Genomic DNA, 21910 nt, shown 5'->3' on the forward strand with positions numbered 1-21910 from the left:
TTCCCCTTTCACTTCCCCAGGGTGCACTGTGCATTTTTGGATCTCATCAACTCCCTCAGTTTTAAATTGGGGGAACAACTTGGTATTTACCTAAGTGGTTCTGAACCTTCTCCCTCCTGGATTTGATCTCTAGTTGTATTCCCTTACCCATTAAAGCCTATCTTTCCAACTTATCCACAAATACTGGTCTAGTTACCCCTATTAATCTCTGGTTCCCTGTCACATAGAGCAGTGTTTTCTCACATTTGATTTTCAGTTCATATACCCTTTTTCACGTTAATTATACTTCCTATAAAGAGCATCTCAGTGGACCCTACCTCCTGATCTACTCTACCTGTGATTCTCTTTTTTTAAAATTAAGTGTATCAAGGCCATTTATATTAGAGATTATAACCAACCTTCTCTACCTCATCTGTTGTGCTCTTTTTCTGCCATTAGTTGTCTGCTTGTCTTCTTCATTCTTGCTTTCTGCTCTATTCATTGAGGCTTCTCTGAGAGTGTTCCTGGGATCCTGGTACTTTTTTCTCTCTCTAGAATGCCCTGCAGTATTCTCTGTAGAGTTGGACTGGTGGTCACAAATTTCCCCCAATCCTCTTTGTCTTGGAAGCATCTTGTTTCTCCATTAATTTCTAGAGACAGTTTTTCAGGGTACATCAATCTGGGCTGGAGCTTATTTTCTTTCAGGGCTTGGAATATTTTGCACGGTCTTGACTTGATAGTATGTGTTGAGAAGTCTGCCGTAATTCTGATTGGCCTTCCTTTATAGGTGATCTGTTTCTTGTCTCTAACAGCTTTTAATATTCTGTTCTTATATTGAATTTCTGGGATCTTCATTATTATATGCCTGGGTGTAGCTCTGTTTTGGTTGTAGGTGGCTGGAGTTCTGTATGCCTCATCCATCTGAATATCATTTACTTTTCCTATGTTTAGGAAGTTTTCCTTAATTATTTCTGTGAATAGCCTTTGTAGTTCCTTAGTTTGTACCCCGGCTTCTGCATTCACATTCTTTATTATCAAGTTATAAATCCTCTTGTCATCTTCTAGCCATTGTATTGTTACTGCTTGTTTCCTTATTATTTTTAAAAAGTTTTTCCTTTCCTAACCCCACATTGCAAACCTGTCTACCAGTTTGGATAATCTACCCTTAGTTTCTTTCAAGTAGCTTTACCAGCTTTCAGTGGAGTTTTTAATTTCCTGGTAATGTCTTTGAATCTGCTTCATGTATTCTATGTTTTCTTTATATTCTTCATCAACGATTCTGTCATTTTTTTTGTGTGTTTCTTTTGTCTTTGTCTTCTTAAGAGGTGCTTACCATTTTTTTTTTATTAATCTATTTATGTCTTGCTTTACTTGGTTAAATATTTCACTTTTGAACTCATCTATGAGGTCCTGAAGATATCTCTTTATGTGCACTGGTGGTGTGTCCAATGTTGCATGTTTGCTGTCCTCAACCTCCTTTGTATTTACTTTTCCTGGATCAGTGTTCTTAGGGTTGGGGCTGAGGACTTTTTCTTGTTGCTTCCTCTTCTCATATTTTTTGTTTCTTCCATACAGGATATAGAGAAGGCCCCAGTCTCTTTCTTTGTTGGCTATGATTCTTCTGAAGCTCTTTAGCTAGGTGATCCTGCCCTCTCCAGTGTGCTATTGTGATGCAAACAGGGTCGGTGAATGCTGGCCACTCCCCTCTAGGTCAGTCAACCTGCTGAGGCCTTCACTGTGTTAGTGTGTGCTCTGCATAAGGAATCAATTTGGGACAATTTATTGGGTCTTAGCCAGGGGCGTGACCCAGGCCACAATCCCACCAATCCTGTCTGGGAAGGGAACAACTGACTGAGGTCTCTGCAGTACCTTGTTTCTGCCAGTCCTGCCTGGTTCCAAAATGTCGACTCCTTTCCTGTGGAAGGGTTTTGTTCCCAGCATGCACCACAGGCCAATGCAGGTCCCTTTCCAGCTCTGCTCTCTGCTGGTCTCACTGATCTCCAACTTCACAGCCCCTGAGGTTCCCATGAGTCAAAACAGTGGGACTCCAGTCAGACCATTGAGGCGAGTTTGGGCATGCCAGCTAGTGCAGTTCTCTGGAGCGCTATTCCCCTTTGCCATCACATCTCCCACTAAGGCTTTCAAGCTTGTCAGCCGCGAGCTTCATTGTGCCTGCACATCTCTGGGTTCCAACAGTGCTTCTGGCTCAGTGGGACCAGCTCTGGGGAGAGCACCGCCAGCTACCGCCTTCTTCTGTTCAAGTTTTTCTTTTTTTAAAATTCTTTCTGTGTGCTTCAGTTCTCACTTTAGCTTCTTCCTGGGTCAAGGGGACCTACATCTTTCCTGCTTTTATTCTCCAGAATGTCATATTCCAGCATCCAGGCTGTTTCTCTCAGAGAGGCTTTTTACTCTGCTACTTAGTCTTCTGCCATCTTCCCAGACTCCCCCAGCCTGCGGTTTTGAAGGGGACAATCATACAAGGTTAATTCCAGGATTTACATGTGGATTACTTGCAAAAAATAGTGGTTGACACATTTCTATTGCTGTTTTGGCAAGGCAAAGTGGTAGAGACAGAAAGAGTTTCAACCACTATCGGTGAGTCAAATATGTTCCCCCAAACTGGAGAAAATGTCACTCATTAGGATGTCAGCCTGACTCTAATTCTAGTACTCTGAATTTTTCCTGATTTTCAAAAACCAAGCACCACTGTAGTATCCATGCAGTATCAGTGTGACAATTGCAACAATTATATTAGTTGATATTTTTCTTCCAGATCACTGTGCAAGATCCATGCTTATTTTTGGTTATATATTGACTTCTTGCTTTTTATGCTGTCATTCTTAGAAATTTAGAAAATATCATTGACGTTAGGTCTTCTGATTGTTTCATGAGCCCCCAAAGCACGTATTATTTGTAGTATAGTACACTAATTACAAAAGAGTATTTGACAATGAACATGAATACAGAAATGTGACATTGTAGTTTGAAACTTGTTGCAACAGATATTTACATAACTATGTTAGAATAACATCAATTTTCTCCCTCACTGGGGGTTTATAGATTATTTACTAGAAGTGAGGATTGAATATAGAGTAAATATGTCAGTAAAACAGTAATTAAAAAATACATGATGATGTGTTTTAGGGAAAGAAGGAACCTTAATTTCAGTTTATTTACATCATAGTGTCTTACGTCTTCCTGTATTCAAAAAGTGAAGAAATAACACTTAAATTTTACAACATCAAACATGACTAACCTGCTTGCCAGGATTTTCAAAATGATGATGGAAACTGAAGCATGAATATAAATTGTACAGATACTCACTGTGTGGGATAAAGAAAACAAAGAGGTCACAAAAAAGAGAGTAAATGATTCCAACTCTCAGGTCAGGGAAGGCTGTGCAAATATGGTAAGATTTCAGGTTACCCTTGAAAGATACATAAAATTTCACTGAACAAAATGAAAGAAGTAAGGATTTGAGAACTGAGATGTAAGTGGCAAGAAAATCTAGAGTAATATAGGAGGTGTCTTAAAAAGAAAGAGTAGTCTAAGGTGACTTGAACATGAAATACCTTAAAGGAAGTGACAAGAGAAGAATTTGAAAAAGTGATTAGAGCCAAAAGATATACAACCTTTTGTGTAGTGTTAATGAAAGTCTCTTTTTCATAGCCTGCATAAGTCATTTGATATCCAAAACAGATGAATATAGCTGTAAGAATTACCTTTAAATGACTTAGAATAGAAATAGAATGTGTTTAAAAATGCAGATTCTTGAGTCCCACAAGAAACCAACATGATAAGAATCTGGGGATAGTACAGGCAGGAATGGGTATTCTATAAATAAACTTCACATGACTTTTTATGGTATCAGATGACAACTGTCTAAAGACCTATATTTATATTCATTTCTGGGAAGAGAGCATTGTGATGAGGGACAATTAGGGAGCTGTCAGAGGTCCAAGTGAGGAGCTGAGCTGGAGTGGTAGAAATGCTGACAGAGAAGAGAAGGCACAGGGCAGAGCTGCTTTTGAAGTGGAGATGTTGGTGGGTTGTTGGAGATCCTTCAGATGAGGGAGTCAGGAGTGAGTTGGAAGATGATGATCTGAAGATAACGTTCTGGGTGTTATCTTTGTTATACTCAAGCTGTATTGCTGGTGATGTTATGATCAGATTGGGGAACATAGGAATAGGAGGTAAAGAAATCAGATTGGGGAGCATAGTAGCAGGAGGTGGAGAGTTTGTACCTTCTGATGCTAACGCGAGTTATCCAGAGCATTAATAAATTTATTTTGGGATATCTAGCCATTTATTTTGGAACATATGTCTAGATTCTTTATTTTACCAGTAAGGAAACTGAGGTTCACAGTGGTGAAGTGATGAATCAGATCACAAAAGTAGTTGATCAGATATCAGAAGGATAGAAAAACCTGCTATGCTTTCTGCCAAGGTTTTATGTCTAACTAGATTTACTACTTGGTTGTGCTTCTTAAGAATATACATAGAGTACTAATTGTGAAGTGAAAATACCATTAAATGCACAATATAGTTGTGCTGGTTCTGTGTATTTTTAGCTGAGTCTGATACAAAATGGACCATTTTAAGGTGTGAGGAAAGAGCAACAGTTTGAGTTAATCTGACGAAAGATAGGAGGGGCCTTAGAGTTCAACCACACCAGGCTCACTTAACACAAGAGAAAATATTTGCTGTTCTGATTTTTGTTCAAGGCTAGTCATGATTAAAATTAAGAATCATGACTTCTGACCCTATAAGTCAGTGAATTTTGCCATGAAGTTGCCCAAATTGTTACTGCACCCATTAACTTTGGTGATTCAATTGATTGCTTCTTCACTTTACACCCCTAAGAGCTACAAGCTGAGTAATAAGTCATATCTACACAGGGAAGGGAAGGGACCTCAGGGAGTAAATTGGATCACTTTCAATGCAGGCATTTGGTATGATGTTTCTTAGTTTAGAAATTCCTCATGGGCTAAAAACTACAAATTTTCAGCACAAAGTATACTCTGGACCTCATTAGCAGTTCAGTATATGTGTGTTGAATGAGCGATCTAATGCCAAAGGTGATTTTTTAAACTACATTCTTTTGTTTTAAAGTAAATTTGCCCAGGGTAATTTTTCAGGTCCTTACTCTGCCCATAAGTAGGTACTCACTAAGGGTCACATGGTTCTTACTCTTTTAATAAGAAACAGCAGAGAGGGCTGTCAGCTGACAAAGGAGGGATAAAACAGTCTGATCTGAATGTGACCCTTTGCTGGAATGCCAAAAATATGAACTTTCCAAGTGGGCTGGCCCAGTGACCTCAATATACAAAGGTCTTTTCTTTCTAGAAATAAGCCATTTTTTCCTTATTTCTGATGTGACATATGTAGGCTCACAAACCCACACACATTTCCCTTTTTGAATCTCTATGAAGATTCAAGACTATCTGTTGCTTTTTGACATAATCAGAAAAATGACCCATTGAAATCAAGTACGCTGGCTTCAAAACACCAATTTGAAGCACCTAACAAAAGTTCTGCAGTAAGGAGATAAAGATATATTTCTTTTAGTTTGTTCTTGACTGAATAAACTCTGAAAACCTCTAGTCAAGCAGATTATTGAAAAACCCATGACTTTGCCATTCATCTGATTAGATCTTTCAGATGTCATAAGACATCTGTTTTAAAAAGCCTTTAGGGCTTTGGAGTTCCGAATGATCACATAGAGTTCCCCTGTCCTGTCTTTCTGAAATGTCATGGCTCATACTGAATGGTATCAAAGGAGATCACTGTTTGCATCAGGAATTTAGAAAAAAGGAAAAAAATTAAAACTTTGGGGAAAAGTGAAAGTTCATCTTTGGGTTGTGTGTCATATGAAGAGTGTTTTACCCCTTTCTTTCATTGACTAGATGGCTGTGGGAAGTTTGAAAAGTGTACAGCCTATGTAAGAAATGATTTTGGATTGTCATGAGCTAGTTCTCTTTGTTGGTAATATCTGCTTGAGCATACAGCTCTATAACTACACTGGAACCTCTGATTTTATCCGCTTAGTGTTTAGGGACCTCTTTACCTCTTCAATACCAATGCTAATGCCATTGTGAACATAATTTACAAAATAGTTTGTAATTTATATTAAGATTCATTGTCATAAATCCTTGGCTCAAAATTTGTATATCCTTAGAGGTATATGTACCTACATTTTGTTAAATAGTATCCAGTTTTAGCATTCTGTTTTTTCTAAGAACAGTAATATGTACCTAACTCTATTGTAGTTTATATAATTTCTTAAGATTGTTAACATGCATGCATTTCTAGATCAGAATTAAAATTTTTGTCTGGCTACACACTTCTGGAATTTTGTTTTTAAAAGAAATATAAACTCTGTCTTCATAACTGCTAGTAGAAGTTGCTTATTGGCAGAGTTAGAAATAATATGATTTTATTGACTGTTTTTGTTTTTTCAGCTGAAATACCTGAAATTTTTTGGCATTAACTCAGGTCTGATTTTTACCATCATATTTTGTGTTATATTTTTAATGTGCTAACTAAGGGAAGGAAAAACTCAAATGTTTACTAGTTCTAAGATAATGTGCCGAATGTTTTATATGTGTTAATTTATTTCTCCACAGAACAGTGCTGTGGTTCTTATTCTTATAGTCATTTTGCAGATGAGGAGCACTTAATTTACAGAGTCTAAGGAATTTGTATTTTAGAAAATTGAATAGCAAACTGATTCTAGCTGATTGCAACTAATTCTAGAATGACTGTCCGTTATTTTTTTAAATAAAAATTTTGCAGTGTCAGAGAGCTTTCCTTATCCAGTACATTGTAGATTGCTAGCTGGTTCACTGTTGTATCCTAAGAATGTAGCCCAGAGGCTGTCATCAGTACTGAACATCTTCAATAAACATCTGTCAAATTGGGTTGAATAGGCTGTTCTGTATATAAATGTAGAGGAAAGATAGTACTAGACTGTGGTTTAGTTGTTGGAAATATTCGATGCTAGTAAATAATAGTAGGCTTTGGAATCAAACTGCTTAGGTTTGAATTCTGATTTAGCAAGCTTGCCATCTGTTAAATATAAGCAAGTTACTTATACTTTGCATTTCAACTTTCTCACTTTATTTATTTATTTATTTATTTATTTATTTTTTGGTCTTTTTCCTTTTTTTACCGGTACCAGGGATCGAACTCACGACTGCCTGCTTCCAAGGCAGGCGCTTATGCCGCTGAGCTAAATCCCCAGCCCCAACTTTCTCACTTTAAAGTAAAAATAATGTCTGGGGGTGTAGCTCATAGATAAAGCACTTGTTAAGCATATTTAAGGCAATAGGGTCAGTTGACTGTACCACAATAAGTAAGTAAACAAATAAATCATTGGTAGTAATTATACCCTCATAATCATTTATCCAAATCATATTTATGATGGTTAGTAAATATATAATGAGTGCTAGTTAGTATTACTACTTTTAATTCAAGTAGGTTTTAGATGCCTTTTAAACATATGAGGTGTGATCAAAACATGTGATAAAAAATGAATATCTAAGTTAAAAATGAAAAAGAATTACAGTAAAAGACAGACTGATATTAATCTCCTTAGAAACACTTTCCCCTTTTACTTCAAACCTACTCATCCCATCATTCTTGCCACTTTCTCAAGGAGTTCTGAAACTCTTCTTTCTTGAGTGTCTTTTTGTGTTTGCTTCAATACCTCAATTTGTTTTAAAACATTTACAGAACTTTATGCCAAATAAGACCATTATGATGTATCTTGACCCAACTTATTCACTGAGTCTACTCACTCGGAGATTTCTGGCTCATCCCAAAAGTCAAAATGATCATGAAAGGTAAATATTATGAAAGAATTAAGAATATCAAGGTAGCTGCTAAAGCACAAGTAAAGACAGTCATGAAAGTGGACTTCCAGAACTGCTGTAGGAGCGATATTTTGAGAATAATTGGTGACAATGTGTCTTACACTGTAATAAAGTTTTATAAATTTGCACATTAACCGTAAGTTTTGATCACACCTCATACACAATCTTCTTACATAGTAATCTACCTTTCCACTAAAATTTAAGCTTCTTGATAGCAGGAATGTTCATGTTTCATTCATTGTGTCTCAAGAGTTTAATGCTGTGTTGCCCTACATAATGTCCTGTACTGGTGAAGATGTTTGTTACTGACATCATTTAATCCAGAAACCACATTTATCTGGAGGACACTTGAAATATAACTGTGACTAAGGAACTAAATTTAAGATTTTATTTAGTTTTGGTTTATTTAAGTATAAATGATGAATGGTAAATAGTACATTAGATATAAATAGTTGATAGTGAGATATTGTATTAGCAGTTCTAGATATGCACATGATATGCAGTGCTTTCTCACTAAGTATTTGTTAAATGAATAAATTTCCTTTTGGTTTCAATTATTAAGAGCAAAGATGTGGGACTGATTATTTAACTCATTCTTTAAAAATTAGCAATAAAGTTCTTTACTGAATGACCTGCTCATACTGAAGTACACATGAACTTGAAATATATGACTCAGTTTCTGACTGTGATAAGTTTTTGAATTCTGTTTCTTTTTGATGACAGGTCAAGAAAGATTTGGAAACATGACAAGGGTCTATTACAGAGAAGCTATGGGTGCATTCATTGTCTTTGATGTCACCAGGCCGGCCACATTTGAAGCAGTAGCAAAGTGGAAAAATGATTTGGACTCAAAGTTAACGCTCCCAAATGGCAAACCAGTTTCAGTGGTTTTATTGGCTAACAAATGTGACCAGGGGAAGGATGTGCTCATAAACAATGGCCTCAAGATGGACCAGTTCTGCAAGGAGCATGGTTTTGTAGGATGGTTTGAAACATCAGCAAAGGTAAAGTGACTCTAAAGGATTAATTTATAGGCAAGATTCACAAAGACAATGGAGTATAATCGTTATCATGATAATGGTATGTGTTTGTCCATGGCTTTACAGTTCCCAAAGTGGTTTAAGCGTTTTTTTCATCTCAAAGTTATGGAGGAATAGGGCAGGAGTTATTATCCACAATTTAAGATGGCTGTGAATAAGGGAGTAAGCCATGGTTATTCTGATAATAGTTGATTATTATGTTTGATATGTTTGAGTGCTTCCTGTGTACCAGGCATGTTTTAAACCCATTTTTGCATTTAGTTCTCACCACACACCTGTTAGGTATCATTTTATAGTAAGTGAAAGAAATGAGCCACACACTTTGTCATTTTCTTTAATACAGTTAACATTATGCAGTTAACATTCAATATGTTCACCTGCATGTCAGCAATTGTACTTTGTTCTAAAAATAAAGTGATCAGTAACAGAGATTTTTAACATTGGAAAACTGGATTGGTGTGGTGGGAGAAAGTAATATGTACAGAATATGGCTGCTGCTGCTCACCCTCCTTGGAGACATAAGTAGCATGAGGTAGGAGAAGATGCAGACCTGGAGGATGCAGGGTCCTGTTGGTATGATGAGTATAATATACTTTTCAGTGTGCCTCTCAGTAATATCTGATTGATTAGGTGCATGGTTGTTGTGCTATTCCCTTTTGATTTTGCATATATTTTTAAAAAATCTCAGTATCAGAGGAAAAAATGTTTCATGGTAAATTTTAATTTTTAATTGATACGTAATACACATGTAGATGAGGCTGTTTATGATGCTTTAATTCATGTGTACATTGGGTAATGACTCAAGGTAATTACCATATCCACCATCTTGCTTCAGTATATTTTCTGATTTTTTTGTATAGTAAATAATGTTTTACATTATTAAGATTATAATCTGCGTAGTATATAATATGATCATTTTATTAATTTGTGCTTTACAGTTATGGGCCTATTTATAGAGCAAATGTTCTGTCCTATTTGTTTGAAATTCAACTATGATAAGATAGATACTATTATCATTACTTATGAAGTTCATACTTATGCCTTATTATAAACAATTGTAAACATCATCAGAAAGTGGTTTGAAAGTATCATTTGTGTGGTGAGCATTCATAATAGGCCGAGGGTGTTCTATTGCACAGAAGTGTGACTATAGATATTGATCATGTACTAGGTATTTCAAAAACAATGGAAAAAATGTTAAATATTTGAGGAAGTACGTACAGTTACCCAGATATTATGTATGTTTCTATGGAAAGATGGTGAGGCCGTGTCCTAGTGTAGCAACTATAATGGTTGAAAATAAAAAATGACTTCAGAACATCATTAACTTTTGAAAACAGCAAGATTACATAATTTTTTAGTTTCCATATTCTTATTTTCTTTCTGAATTTCCAGTTTTCTAGCATGTTTTGCCCCCTTTCCTCTAAATGTTCTGTATTTGCCCTATTTCTCAGAATTCTTCTATCATCTCCTGTTTCTTAGATGTTACTGAGCCTTTTTTAGTTTTTTGAAGGATTATTGCTGTCAAGAGAGACAGGTAGAGCAAAACTCAGATATGATTAAGCTACAGAAATTAAACAAATATGACACTTTTTAATAGTCTACTTTCTTGGACATTAGCTGGGATTTTTTGGGGATTAATTTTGAATCTCAAAAGACAGGTGAATTGCATTTCCTTTTCTCTTAGCCACACCCTCAACTCACAGCTTCTGCATTTTCTTTAAATCCCTTTCTTTTAAAAAGAGCCACTCTCCAGCTCAGAACCCTCCAGGCACACAGCAGTAAGAGATTTGGAGAACTCCTTTTCTCAGTTGATTGCTTTACATTTTAAAGAAAAACTGTACTGAATGATTTTTATGGGAAGGACAGTCTTCCATAGTTCATTCACTTAATAAATATCACTGAATATCTGTTATGTGCCAGCCAAGTATTCTAGGCACTGAAAATACCCAGAACATTGGCACAGCATATAATGACACAAGTGAAATATATAGTGAGTTCAATATTAATTAAGTGATAATAAAAGAAAAGAGAAAGAAAAAAGCCTGTGAATTATGGGAAGAGTTTAAATGGCTTGTGGTGCTGAGAATCTTTTCAACATTTTTTCCACTTTACATTAACAATCTTTGTTCAGTCATACATTGTCAAATTCTGTATGCTTAAGTACATAATGTTCATTAACTTAAGGCCTGTTGACCCTCAAACTTAGGTACTGAATTTCTAATTCTTCAAATCCTCACAAATGTGATTTTTAAGAAGCTTGTATAGCATGGGAGGGGAGCATGGAATTTAATAAACTAACATGACCAAGAGAGCTCAAGAGCTCACTGTTAAAGGTAGAGCCTGTGTCCAACATCTTTTTTTCCCCATCAAAGCAAAGTGCATGTTGAGGTTGTCCTGAATATCTTAATGGAAGTTGCTTCCCATGACCAGATTACTATTGAGTCATCCACTGGAAGCTTGGGAATAACACTGCAGCATTGAGAAAGTAGAATGGTCATCTGTTTAAAGATCTGGAGCAAAGTTTTGCTGACTTTCTTCATACAGCATTATGACATTTATGAAATTGAGGCCTGGATCAAACCATCTGCCTGAGGCTAACATGCCAGATTTTAGGGACAGCTCCAAATTCCTCCTTTGATTACATTTGGGACCAGAGAATAATTCCCACAGAGAACTTTCTTTTAGTGAGTCTGTGAACAATTAGAGTTCTTGAATGACATCATAATCAGGCGGGTGATAGGCATCTGATTTCCTATTTTTTTTTTAACATTTCCAAAACTTGTAAAGAGCCTAAGGCCACAAACTCAAGCTTTGTGCCCCTGGGCAGATCCTGTAGAAATTCTCTGGGTATCATCCAAAGCCGGGCCTTCAGTGAAACTGAAGCTAGAAAGGATTAGAGGAACTCATCATTAAAACCATCTTCCAGTCTGCTTTGAACAATCCAGCTCATAAGCTGCCATCTTCTGGATCTGGAGTAAGTTCCCTTGGGAGTTTTTATCCCTACTCCTCTTGCTGGACTAGTGAATTAACCTCTGGCGGACTAGTGAATTAAGGGGAAAAAATTTTTTTAAGTTTGCTGATTTTTAACTTTATATCATCCAACATTGAAACTAAAAGCTAGGAAAAAAAAGAAAAAAGTCATTCTTAAATCAGGTAATCAGGTTTTCTTTCTTTTTTTTTTTTTTTTTGGTTATCTATTTTTGAATTTTTTTCTGGTTTTCAACTGTGTTTCTTTGTATTCTAGCTTTGGATTCTCTAGGTATCACTGGGGTCATCCTTTGTCCCAATATTTCCCAAAAATTCAGAGTTTTTGCCTATTGTCCTAGCATCATTATTAATAATGTTCTTATTCCTGGTTTGTAGTATACATTTTTTCTTTTGCCTTTTCCCTTTTTATCGGTACCGGGGATCGAACTCAAGACTGCCTGCTTGCAAGGCAGGAGCTTATGCCGCTGAGCTAAATTCCCAGCCCCTGTAGTATACATTTATACAGATGAAAAACTTTATCCATTTTGCTCTCTTTATCAGTTTTACTCTAGTAGTAAATTTTAGTATTCTTGCTCCCAAGTTTAGTCTTCATTGTATACTTTGATGATTTGCCTCATTGGGGCTTGGTCCTCTTGTTAATGCGTCCCCAACGTTTGGGCCTGTGGTCTAGGCCCATGTGACTAACTGATGCTTCTGACTCACTAACCAATTTACTGGTAGGTTCTTGGTATTCACTGACTGCATCTTAAAGATTTTGTGTTTATCCTCAGTTATGCAACTTTTAGAGTAGTAATAACCATTAGGAGAAAATTCAGGTTTCAGATGCAGCATGTCTGATCCCACTACATATACGATATCCACTTTCTGTTTTTACAGCCCATCTGCTGGTCCAGGTTTCACTGTTTGCTCCTGGTTTTAATGTATATGGTAGCTGTATATCAGTGGAACTGTTTGTTTCTGGGTCTTAATCTTTTCCAGTCTATTCCATGCTACTTTGAGAGTACAGTATTTCACAAGTGGCTATGTTCAAAAGTAAGTCACCAGGGAAATAACTCAGTAGCTGGGAAATAATGGAGAAGCTATTTCTATCTAATAGTGGAGACAAGAATCAAATTTACAGAAGGAACCTGTGTTTCTGCCTATTCTTTCTTTCCTCTATTTTATGTCTTGTACCTGATGGATTTCTTTGGCTATTTCTGTCTAAAATATAATGATATTTTAGGTTCACATCTCTCTCAAAAGTTCTAAGAGCATTCGTGCCCTAAGAAGAAGCTTCCTTGCATGAAATTCTGTCTAATTTTGGTCTTTCCTTTGAAGCTAAAGGAAAAATGTTGTGTGTCTTGCTAAGAAAATGAATTCTGTATACCCAATTGTGGTCCCTGAGATGGTATTGGCTTTCTGTGTATGAGTAGGAGCATGAATATTTCATACTGCTCAGTTTTTTGGAACTTTCTAGCAACTGTTAAACACATTTATTATCTTTAGAAAATTTCTAGGTCACTTGCTTAGGAAGAACCCATAAAATTTTCCTCTTTTGCTTCTTTTTGCAGTTAGGGCAGAGTTATATGCCCTAGATTCCAACTTATATGAATTCAGAAGTAAGGAAAGAGATGGAAAAGATAAAATGCAAAATTTATTTTTCTGAGGAGAGGGGTGAGAGAAAGGGCTTCCAGTTTTGTAAGACAGCAAAGTTTACAGCATCTTGTGCTTGATGGAAAAACAGGATCGCTGCTAGACCTTGAAAGAGTTGAGCTCATTTTAAGATCCTTGGAGCTTCAAAAATAATATGACCCAGTACTCAGATAATGACTAGGAACAGTTTCCTTCTGTGGACTATCCTCTGTGGGGTTTGAGAATCGTTTTAGAGGTTTATGCTAAAGGAACTTATCTAGACTTTTGAATATTTATGCTAGCTACTCCGCATTCTTTGAATTAACTTTGTCATATTTAACCAGCTGGTGTCAGCTTCTATACCTTGCAAATTAGAGCCTAGATTACTATACTTGTTCGTGACTGTCACTATGTCCATACCTGGTTTGTAAATTTGAGAAATCAAGTTAAATAATGACTTTTCTTACTTCTTTTTTGAAATTTTTATTAGTGTGTTTTTATAGTGCATAATGATTACAGGCATCCTGGGAAGTTTATATGTACAGAACACATGTTAATTTTTTATTCATTGCCATCCCCTAGGCTTCCTCCCCACTCGCTTCGTCTTTTGGTCTTCCTTGCACTTGCAAAGGATTTATCTCACTGTTTCCTATTATCTGTCTTTTATTTTGCTTTTCATTTGTATGTTTGGGGGGTTCATGTAAGTGAAACCAAATGATATTTACACTTGTATGTCTGATTTATGTCATGTAACATCGTGGTCTCAGTGTGCCTCCATTTTTCTACAAGTGATTCAAGTTAGTCCTACTTTGTGGCAGTAGTATTTTCATTATGTGTAAATGCCATATTATCTTTATCCACTAATCTGATAGACATGTAGGCTGTTTTCAAGATTTAGCTGTTATGAATTGTGCTGTAATAAACACAGGTATACTTGTATAATTGTAATATGATGTTTTTAACTCTTTGGGGAAGAAACCTGTGAGGAGAATAAGCTGGATGGCATGGAATTTCTACTTTTAGTGTTGTGAGGGATCTTTATACTGATTTTCACAGTGGTGTACAAACTGTAAGCCAAGATAAACCTTTTTTTCTTTAAGTTATGGGTGTTGGTAATCTTTTAACAGTGAGTAAGTAACTAAGACATATCTCCATTAAAGAGATTGGAGTATAGTTCTCTTTTGTGGTTGGATCCTTGTCTGGTTTTGGAATCAGTGTAACGGTAGCTTTCAGGAATAATTTTGAATAGACTTCCTTTTTCGATTTCATCGAAGAGTTCCTGGAGTGTTAGTGTCAGATTTTCCCTTGAAGCTTATAGAATGCAGTAGTGAATTCATTCAGACCTGAGCTCCCCTCGGTTGGTAGTTTTTGGTTTGTTTGTTTGATTGTTTTAATTACTGCTTCAGTTTCCTTGCCTGTAAATGGATTATGTAAGTTGCAAATTTTGACTCAGTTTTGATAATTCATATCTATCTAGGAATCTGTTTCTCCATGTTTATTGGAATACAAATTGTCTAAGTATTTGCTAACATTCTTTTGAATTTCAGTGCTGTTTCTTATGTTTTCACCTTTTTCATTATTAATTACGTTGAACTGAATCTTTTTTTTCCTGTTTTTTTTCTTTCATTTTCTTTTGATTTTTTTTTTGGAGGGGGGTTAAGATTGGCTAAGGATTTGCATAATTTGTTTATTCTTTTTAAAGAATCAGCTCTTCAATCGATTCTTTGATTCTTATTTTGACTTCTTAGTGTTAATTTTACTAATTTCTTTGGAGGTATTTACTATTTCCTTTTTTGTACTAGCTTTGCATTTATATTGTTTTGTTTTTCTAAGGACTTGAAATGCATCATTACGTTTTCCATTTGAACTCACTCTGTTTTTGTGTGCTAGACATTCACAGCTATGAATTCCCTTTTTAGGATTGTATTCATTATGGCCCCATAAGTTTTGGTAATATTTACTGCCATTATCATTTGAGTCTAGAAATTGCTAATTTTTTCTTTGATTTCTTCTTTGACCTATTGGTTATTCAAGAATATATTGTTTAATTTTTGTGAGTTTGCATAATTTCTGTCATGTTTTACCATTGGTTTCTGGTCTCATTGCACTGTTAGACACATGGAATAATTCTGATTTTTTTGCACTGATTTAAATATGCTTTCTTGGCTAAAATGTGGTCTGTTTTGGCCATTTTTGTGTATTAGCTTTTTGCAAAAATTTTGTGTGTATGAGCTCATCAGCATAATATTATAGATTAAGCATTATTATTATTCAAAGAAAAAAATAGGTGGCTTCCCTATGGTTACTATCTTATTTCCTTTTGTAGCATACATTTTTATTTTTACATTAATATTTTGAAATCATGGTATGCTCTGTAGTCACTGTGGTGTTTCAAAATAATGGTGTACCTTAAATATAATGTTGTTTATTACCCTTCATTTTTTATTATTTGCACCAAAAGGGGACTGTAACCTGCAGAAGTTCTTAATTTTTCTAGCCATGTTGAACACTTAACAGAATTGTGGAAATGCTGGCCTATAATTCTTTTGCACAGGGAATGGTTTCTGAGATTCATTAAGTTTGGTGAATACTTTTGTTTTTTAATTTCTCTGCATATTGAAATATGCAGTTAAAAATTCCTAGTTTTCTAGAAACCGCTTGAAGGATAATATCACACATCATTTATTTTATAGGCTTCTAGGAAATATACTTAGTTATAAAACATAATGCATTTATACAAACTGAAAATGCATTGATAATTATGCTATGGGTAGATGGTTATTCTAATTCATTTTTTAATGGATTGAGTATAGCAAATTACTTTTTAAATTCTTTATATTTACATTGGGTAGTAGGCCCTTTATGATTTCCATTTCTTTGTGAAAAAAATCATTCACAGTCACTTTTGCATTCATTAATTAACACAATTTGCATCAAGTAACATTTCTGGCTCTGTCCTATGAGTGATGTGAATTAAGCCCATATCATGTTCAAAGAAAGTACTTCTTTTTTTTTTTTTTTTTTGTTTAATCTGTCATTAGGGAAAGTAGACATTTAGGTGTTAGGCATCATCTCCAAAGATTTAGATTGTGTTATTTCGTGTGACATGACTGATTTAATTGACCACATTACATTCAGTTTTGTATTTTTAGATGATCTGGTTACAACGGTAATTTTTAGGGACATAAAGAGGAGAAAGAAATTTGAAGTCGAAAATCAGAACAAAGTTAGGAAACATAGTTTAAAGGAAATTATGCTCTGCTTAATAGTCATAATCTATTCATAGAATGACCACCGGTCTGTAGTACAACTATTTGAACCATTGCTTTTGACCAGTTCTTAATGTCCTACATGAAAAATGGAAATTGTTTCCCAGTGTTTGAGCATAGCTTAAGCACAAAAAACTCAAATTCAGCTGCTTTTCTGCTTAAGGGATAGTATGAATTATGGATAATGTTTTAATTGTAACTAGTTAGTTTCTGAGTGATTCTTTAGGTCTATGTTTGCAGTTTACTATAAACTGAAATCTAACTAGGATGTAAACATAGCTTGGTGTATAAAAGGCCATGTGATATAATTGTCTTTGTGTTCTGCATGTTTCGCTTTTTGACGATGTAGAGCTCAGCTCCTTTCTGTCTCATACTTAGACAATGACAGCGACCCATCTCCAGATTTGGCTTCCAGGAGTCTGTGGTCCTCACTACTAAGAATTCAACCTGACAAGGGTTAATTTTGGCATTTTCACTGCCTTCTTTAATAATCTTCAATAGGCTTTACTTCTGAATAATTAAAATGTAAACAATTTAGGTATCAGAAAACCATGTCCGATAGAACAAATATGGTCTTCTCCCTATACTGTAAAATAAAATTTTATTAGAATACAGGATTAGTTTACATGGCTGCTTTCTATTACAACTACAGAGCTGATTAGTTATGACTGAGGCTTAGTGGCCTTCAAAGCCTGACTTATTTCTCACTTGACCTTTTACTCTTTAAAGTTTGCTACTGATATCTTGGAGTAAGAACACCTTCTCCTTAGGTACTGTGCTAGGGACTTTAAATTTATTTGCTGATTCTTAAGACAAGCTCGTATAGTAGATACTGTTAGGGTTTCTTTGTACCATTGAAAGGATTAAGTTTCAATTAAAAAAGTGTAAGTAGATAGCTTAAGGTCTTGCAATTGGTATGAAGTAGAGTTTAAGTTTCAGGACAGATGTGTCACCTGACCACACACTGTACTACTTTGTAGCTTTTTCCTATTTGCCCTTATATAACAACTATTTATTGAGCAGTGGACACATTGCAAGACTAGGTACTAGAAGAGTCAGATGAATAAAGTGGGGTAAGGGTCTCAAGAAGATTAAAGTGTAACGAGGGAGGTGAAGATGTGCATAGGTCTTCCAGAAAATGCAACAAAATAGAGTAGTTCACTGTAATTTTTGAAGGGCTGAAGGAGAAGGGGACTTTTTTTCATGTATACTTTTCTTCAGTCATTTCAAGATACCAGTCTTGTTCATCTCTGTGCTTATGTTCATGATATGTATGCTGTGTGGAAATCATAAAGCAGTTGACCTTTTTGTTTTTTTGCTGTGGAGGCCATATTGTATTTTGCCTAATGAAGTCCAGTTTTGAGTGTGAGAGAACAGTATAAACCCCTGTAGGAACAGAAGTAAAGAGTATTCAGAAATAAAATGTCAGTGAACTCAAAGATGAGTCACCTCACTTCCCGGATTCTCCTGTCTTTGAAGAGACCTATGAGAATACTTTTTGAAGATTGTTTTGGTATTACTTAAAAATTTTATGATTATTTCCAGTGTTAATTATAGTCTCAGTGGAGGTGAATATTTGGCAATGTCTGGAGATCTGTGTGTTTCTTGTAAGTGATAGGGTTGTGAGGTCTTGGTAACATTAAATTGTCAAGGGCAAGAGCCACACATTTAAATCCTGCTAAACATCCTGCATTGCACAGCATAACTCTCTCCCTTTCCCCTTCTCAATAAAGAGTTATTTGGCCCAAAATGCAATAGCTCTTTGTATGAGAAACCCCAGATACCATGCGTTTTATTAAAATTTTCCAAACTCTAAAGAAAAGTTATTTAAGACTTGTTTTTATTTAGTTACCTTTTTTGTGCCGGGGATTGGACTCACAACCTAGCACTTGCCAGGCAGGCGCTTATGCCACTGAGCTAAATCCTTGGCTTTAATTAACATTTTTAAGAAAAATCAAGCAGTATTGTCTTTTGATTTTTGTATGATTTTGAGTGTTTGACTCAGGCTGTTATAGTCTATGAAGGATTCTTAGTCTGAAGATTTTTTGCTGAGGAACCTGATTTGACACACAGAGCAACTTTCTTTATTTCCCACCCACCTTACACATTAATCTCATTGAACTTTAGCATTTTCGGTACTCTTTGTATTTCTTACTTCCATGCCTTTTTCCAGTGCTGTTCTTTCTGCTCGTAATGCTCTTCTCTTTCACCCTTGACTTAAAAGATTCTATAGACTATACCAGAGGCTGTTCTCTTCCAATCCACATCATATGCCTCTAAGGTTTCCTTAAAGGGCTTCATCACTCTCACCCACTTGCTTGACCACAAAAGAAGATGTAGCTATCAGGCACACCCATGTGGTCTGCCTCAGCCTTCTCTTCTGATAGATGATCATTGCCTAGAGATGAAGCCAGTATGTGCATATGCCTGAATGATTGCATGCATTTTATCTAAAACAATAATAACAATAAGAAACAAGATGACAACAACAACAACAACAACAATAAGATTTTCGTCAGGTAGATGCAGGATCATGATGAACCCAAAACCCGAGATGGAACACAGAGAAGTGTGGAGCAGGGCAGCTTTGGCAGAGGTAGAAAGTGTCAGCTTTGCCCAGACAGATGTGTGTCAGAAGTTTACCACTAACCTAAGGCTGTGTAGCTTCAAGCCTGTCTCTTAAATCATTCTGAGTCTCTTTATCTCCATTAAAATAAGGATAGTGCTTCATAGTGTTGTACAAATCAGCACTTGTAAACTTGAAACACTTAAAAGATGGTATGCAATAAAGGACAGATCTTTTTAGAAATTATATGCACACAAAATTTGGAGAATTCGTACGCAAGCTTGTCCACTGAAGAATGGGCTCTGTTCTATCTCCAGCCCTTGTTACACTGAGTTGTTTAAGTCAGTGATGAAAAGGATTCTTCAGAAAACTATATGAGAGCTGAAGATTTGTGAAGAAAAAAATTACTTAGCCAGTGTAGAATATTTTGTTGGAGTAAAATAACAGAATTTATGAAGATGAAATAGAGATCTTCTTTACAAATTATCTCCTCATATTATTCTGTAAAATGTCTTAGTGGATGGTCCCTCTACTCTTCACCCTTCCCCTGTGAGAATCATTGTGTTTTGGGAGATTGGATTTGTTGAGCTCTATATAGTTTGGGAAATGAAAAAAAAATTAAAAAGCTCATTTAAAGGAAGGTTAGAGATTGAAGGGAGGAATATATAAGATCTATCCTAAAAAAATGAATTTCTCAGAAGGATATGCTGAACTTTATAGTGCTAAGAATGGCAAATAGGAATTATAGGTCACAGGCAATATATAGTCTGTAAAATTTCCATCTTTGCACTTTTGTTAATTATTTCTTTCCTTCCCATAATGACAAATTCCATGAAAAAATTTTAACAACATATGTACTGTCTTTTGGAATTTGAAGAATGGAAGACTCTCCTGAGACTCTGTCTTACCTCATACTTCATTTGAAACACGAAAGAGCCTAACACAAAATTGTAGGTGACAAAAGATGAGAAGAGGAGGTAGAATTCTGGGGCCTTTGAGAACAAAACATTTCTTAGGCACAATTTAGTATATACTATGACTGAATTTTGATCCTTAGATTTTGTTAGTGGGCCACATCTCTCATTCTAGATACACGGAATGGTGAAATAGAAGCAGATTCTGCTTCTCTATTGTGTTTTCTTTCTGGATCTCTTCTTTCATCTATAGCTTCTTTCCCCGAATTCAGATTTCTATGTTCTTCTGGATCACTGTCTTGGTATCACCCAAAGAACTCCTCAAGCAAAACATGTCTGAAACTCAGCTCTGCAAGTATTCTACAAACCTACTCATCTGATTGAAGACTTCACACATGTAGACACCTCAGACAGACATCATATAAGACATCATATAAGACAGACATCATATAACACATAGTGAGGCTCATCTCTAGCTCTCCAGGCCTATTTCTACTTCATCTCTGTATTCATTCCTTGGTTATGCTAAGCTGCATGAATTCCACTGCTCACCTTATTATATACCTGTCTAAAACAGTGTTCCTACGTTTATGAACCTGCCTCTTACTTGCAATTGATAATATTGTCTGTTGAGTCACAGTTCAGCTTTCATATGGTCTATTACTGGTGCTTTTGTGGTCACTCTTCTCTCTTGGCATATTACGCTGAAATTTCTTCTCTGTGGGTCTACCCCTGCCCTGCCCTGCGAGTGCTCTTGGTCATTACCCAGCACAGCAATCCCTTGGTTGGTGTTTATTGGGTGGAACAAGATTTCTTGCAACACTGCGTTTTCAGGACATCTTCAGATGATTCTTTGAGTGTACTATTTTTCTTGAACTTTGTAGGGTACTTCTGTCCTTAGAGAAACTTACAGAAGCAGAAAAATTAAATTCCTGTTTTATTTCCCAGAAGGATTCCACATAATGTAATTCCTTTCATCCAAAAAGTTCTCTAGACACTGCACAGCAAGGAGATTGTAATGCCCTGCTGTGTGGATAGGGAACTAGAGAAGAAAAATGGAGGTGAAGCAAGTAGCCTTACCCTTAATGACTTTATTCCTACAGTAAGAACTGAAAATTCTTTGCTTGATAATATCAGATAGCATCCCATAAGGATTTAACATAGCCTGTGGATCTGATGATCCAACTCAGGATATAACATATATCTCCTTATTGAAATTCTCATAATGTTTTACATATATTTTCCATTTCTTTCAGCTCATGTCACTTGGGCCATGCACAATGGCTATTGTAGTTATCTTCTTTACTGATAATGTTCCAGGAAAGCTTTTGTTGATTTACTTTGAAGGTGCCCACCATAAATGTCAGATCTATTCCAATGCTCTCACCAATGACTGTAGCTCTTGAATAGGTTTGTACATCAGAGTCACCTGAGGGATTTGATAAAATTTCAGATATCTTGATTCAACTCTAGGAGATGTTAAAAGGAGATTAAAATATATATTTTTTAAAATACTATGATTTAAATTTGCACACTAGTTAAGGTGCATTGTATTGCATTTCATTCATTCTACTCCGTCATTCGTTCCAAAAGCACTCCTTGGATACCTAGTGTGTAATCATACAGTTACCAATCAGCAGAATTGGAATTAGAACCTAGTTTTCTC

At 35.7% G+C, this 21910-nt stretch overlaps 1 protein-coding gene across 1 annotated transcript in view; it reads left to right on the forward strand.

Annotated features, from left to right (window-relative positions):
- The window catches only part of Rab38 (RAB38, member RAS oncogene family), a 58794-nt gene that overhangs the window by 13311 nt on the left and 23573 nt on the right, over positions 1-21910 (forward strand). Inside the window, exon 2 of the mRNA XM_003468605.4 lies at positions 8577-8857. Coding sequence (XP_003468653.1) covers positions 8577-8857 — 281 coding nt within the window. The remainder of the gene's footprint in view (positions 1-8576; positions 8858-21910) is intronic.

Source organism: Cavia porcellus, unplaced genomic scaffold (genome assembly GCF_034190915.1).
Source record: "Cavia porcellus strain 051 isolate PalLab524CR breed Dunkin Hartley unplaced genomic scaffold, mCavPor4.1 scaffold_9, whole genome shotgun sequence".
NCBI lineage: Eukaryota > Metazoa > Chordata > Mammalia > Rodentia > Caviidae > Cavia > Cavia porcellus.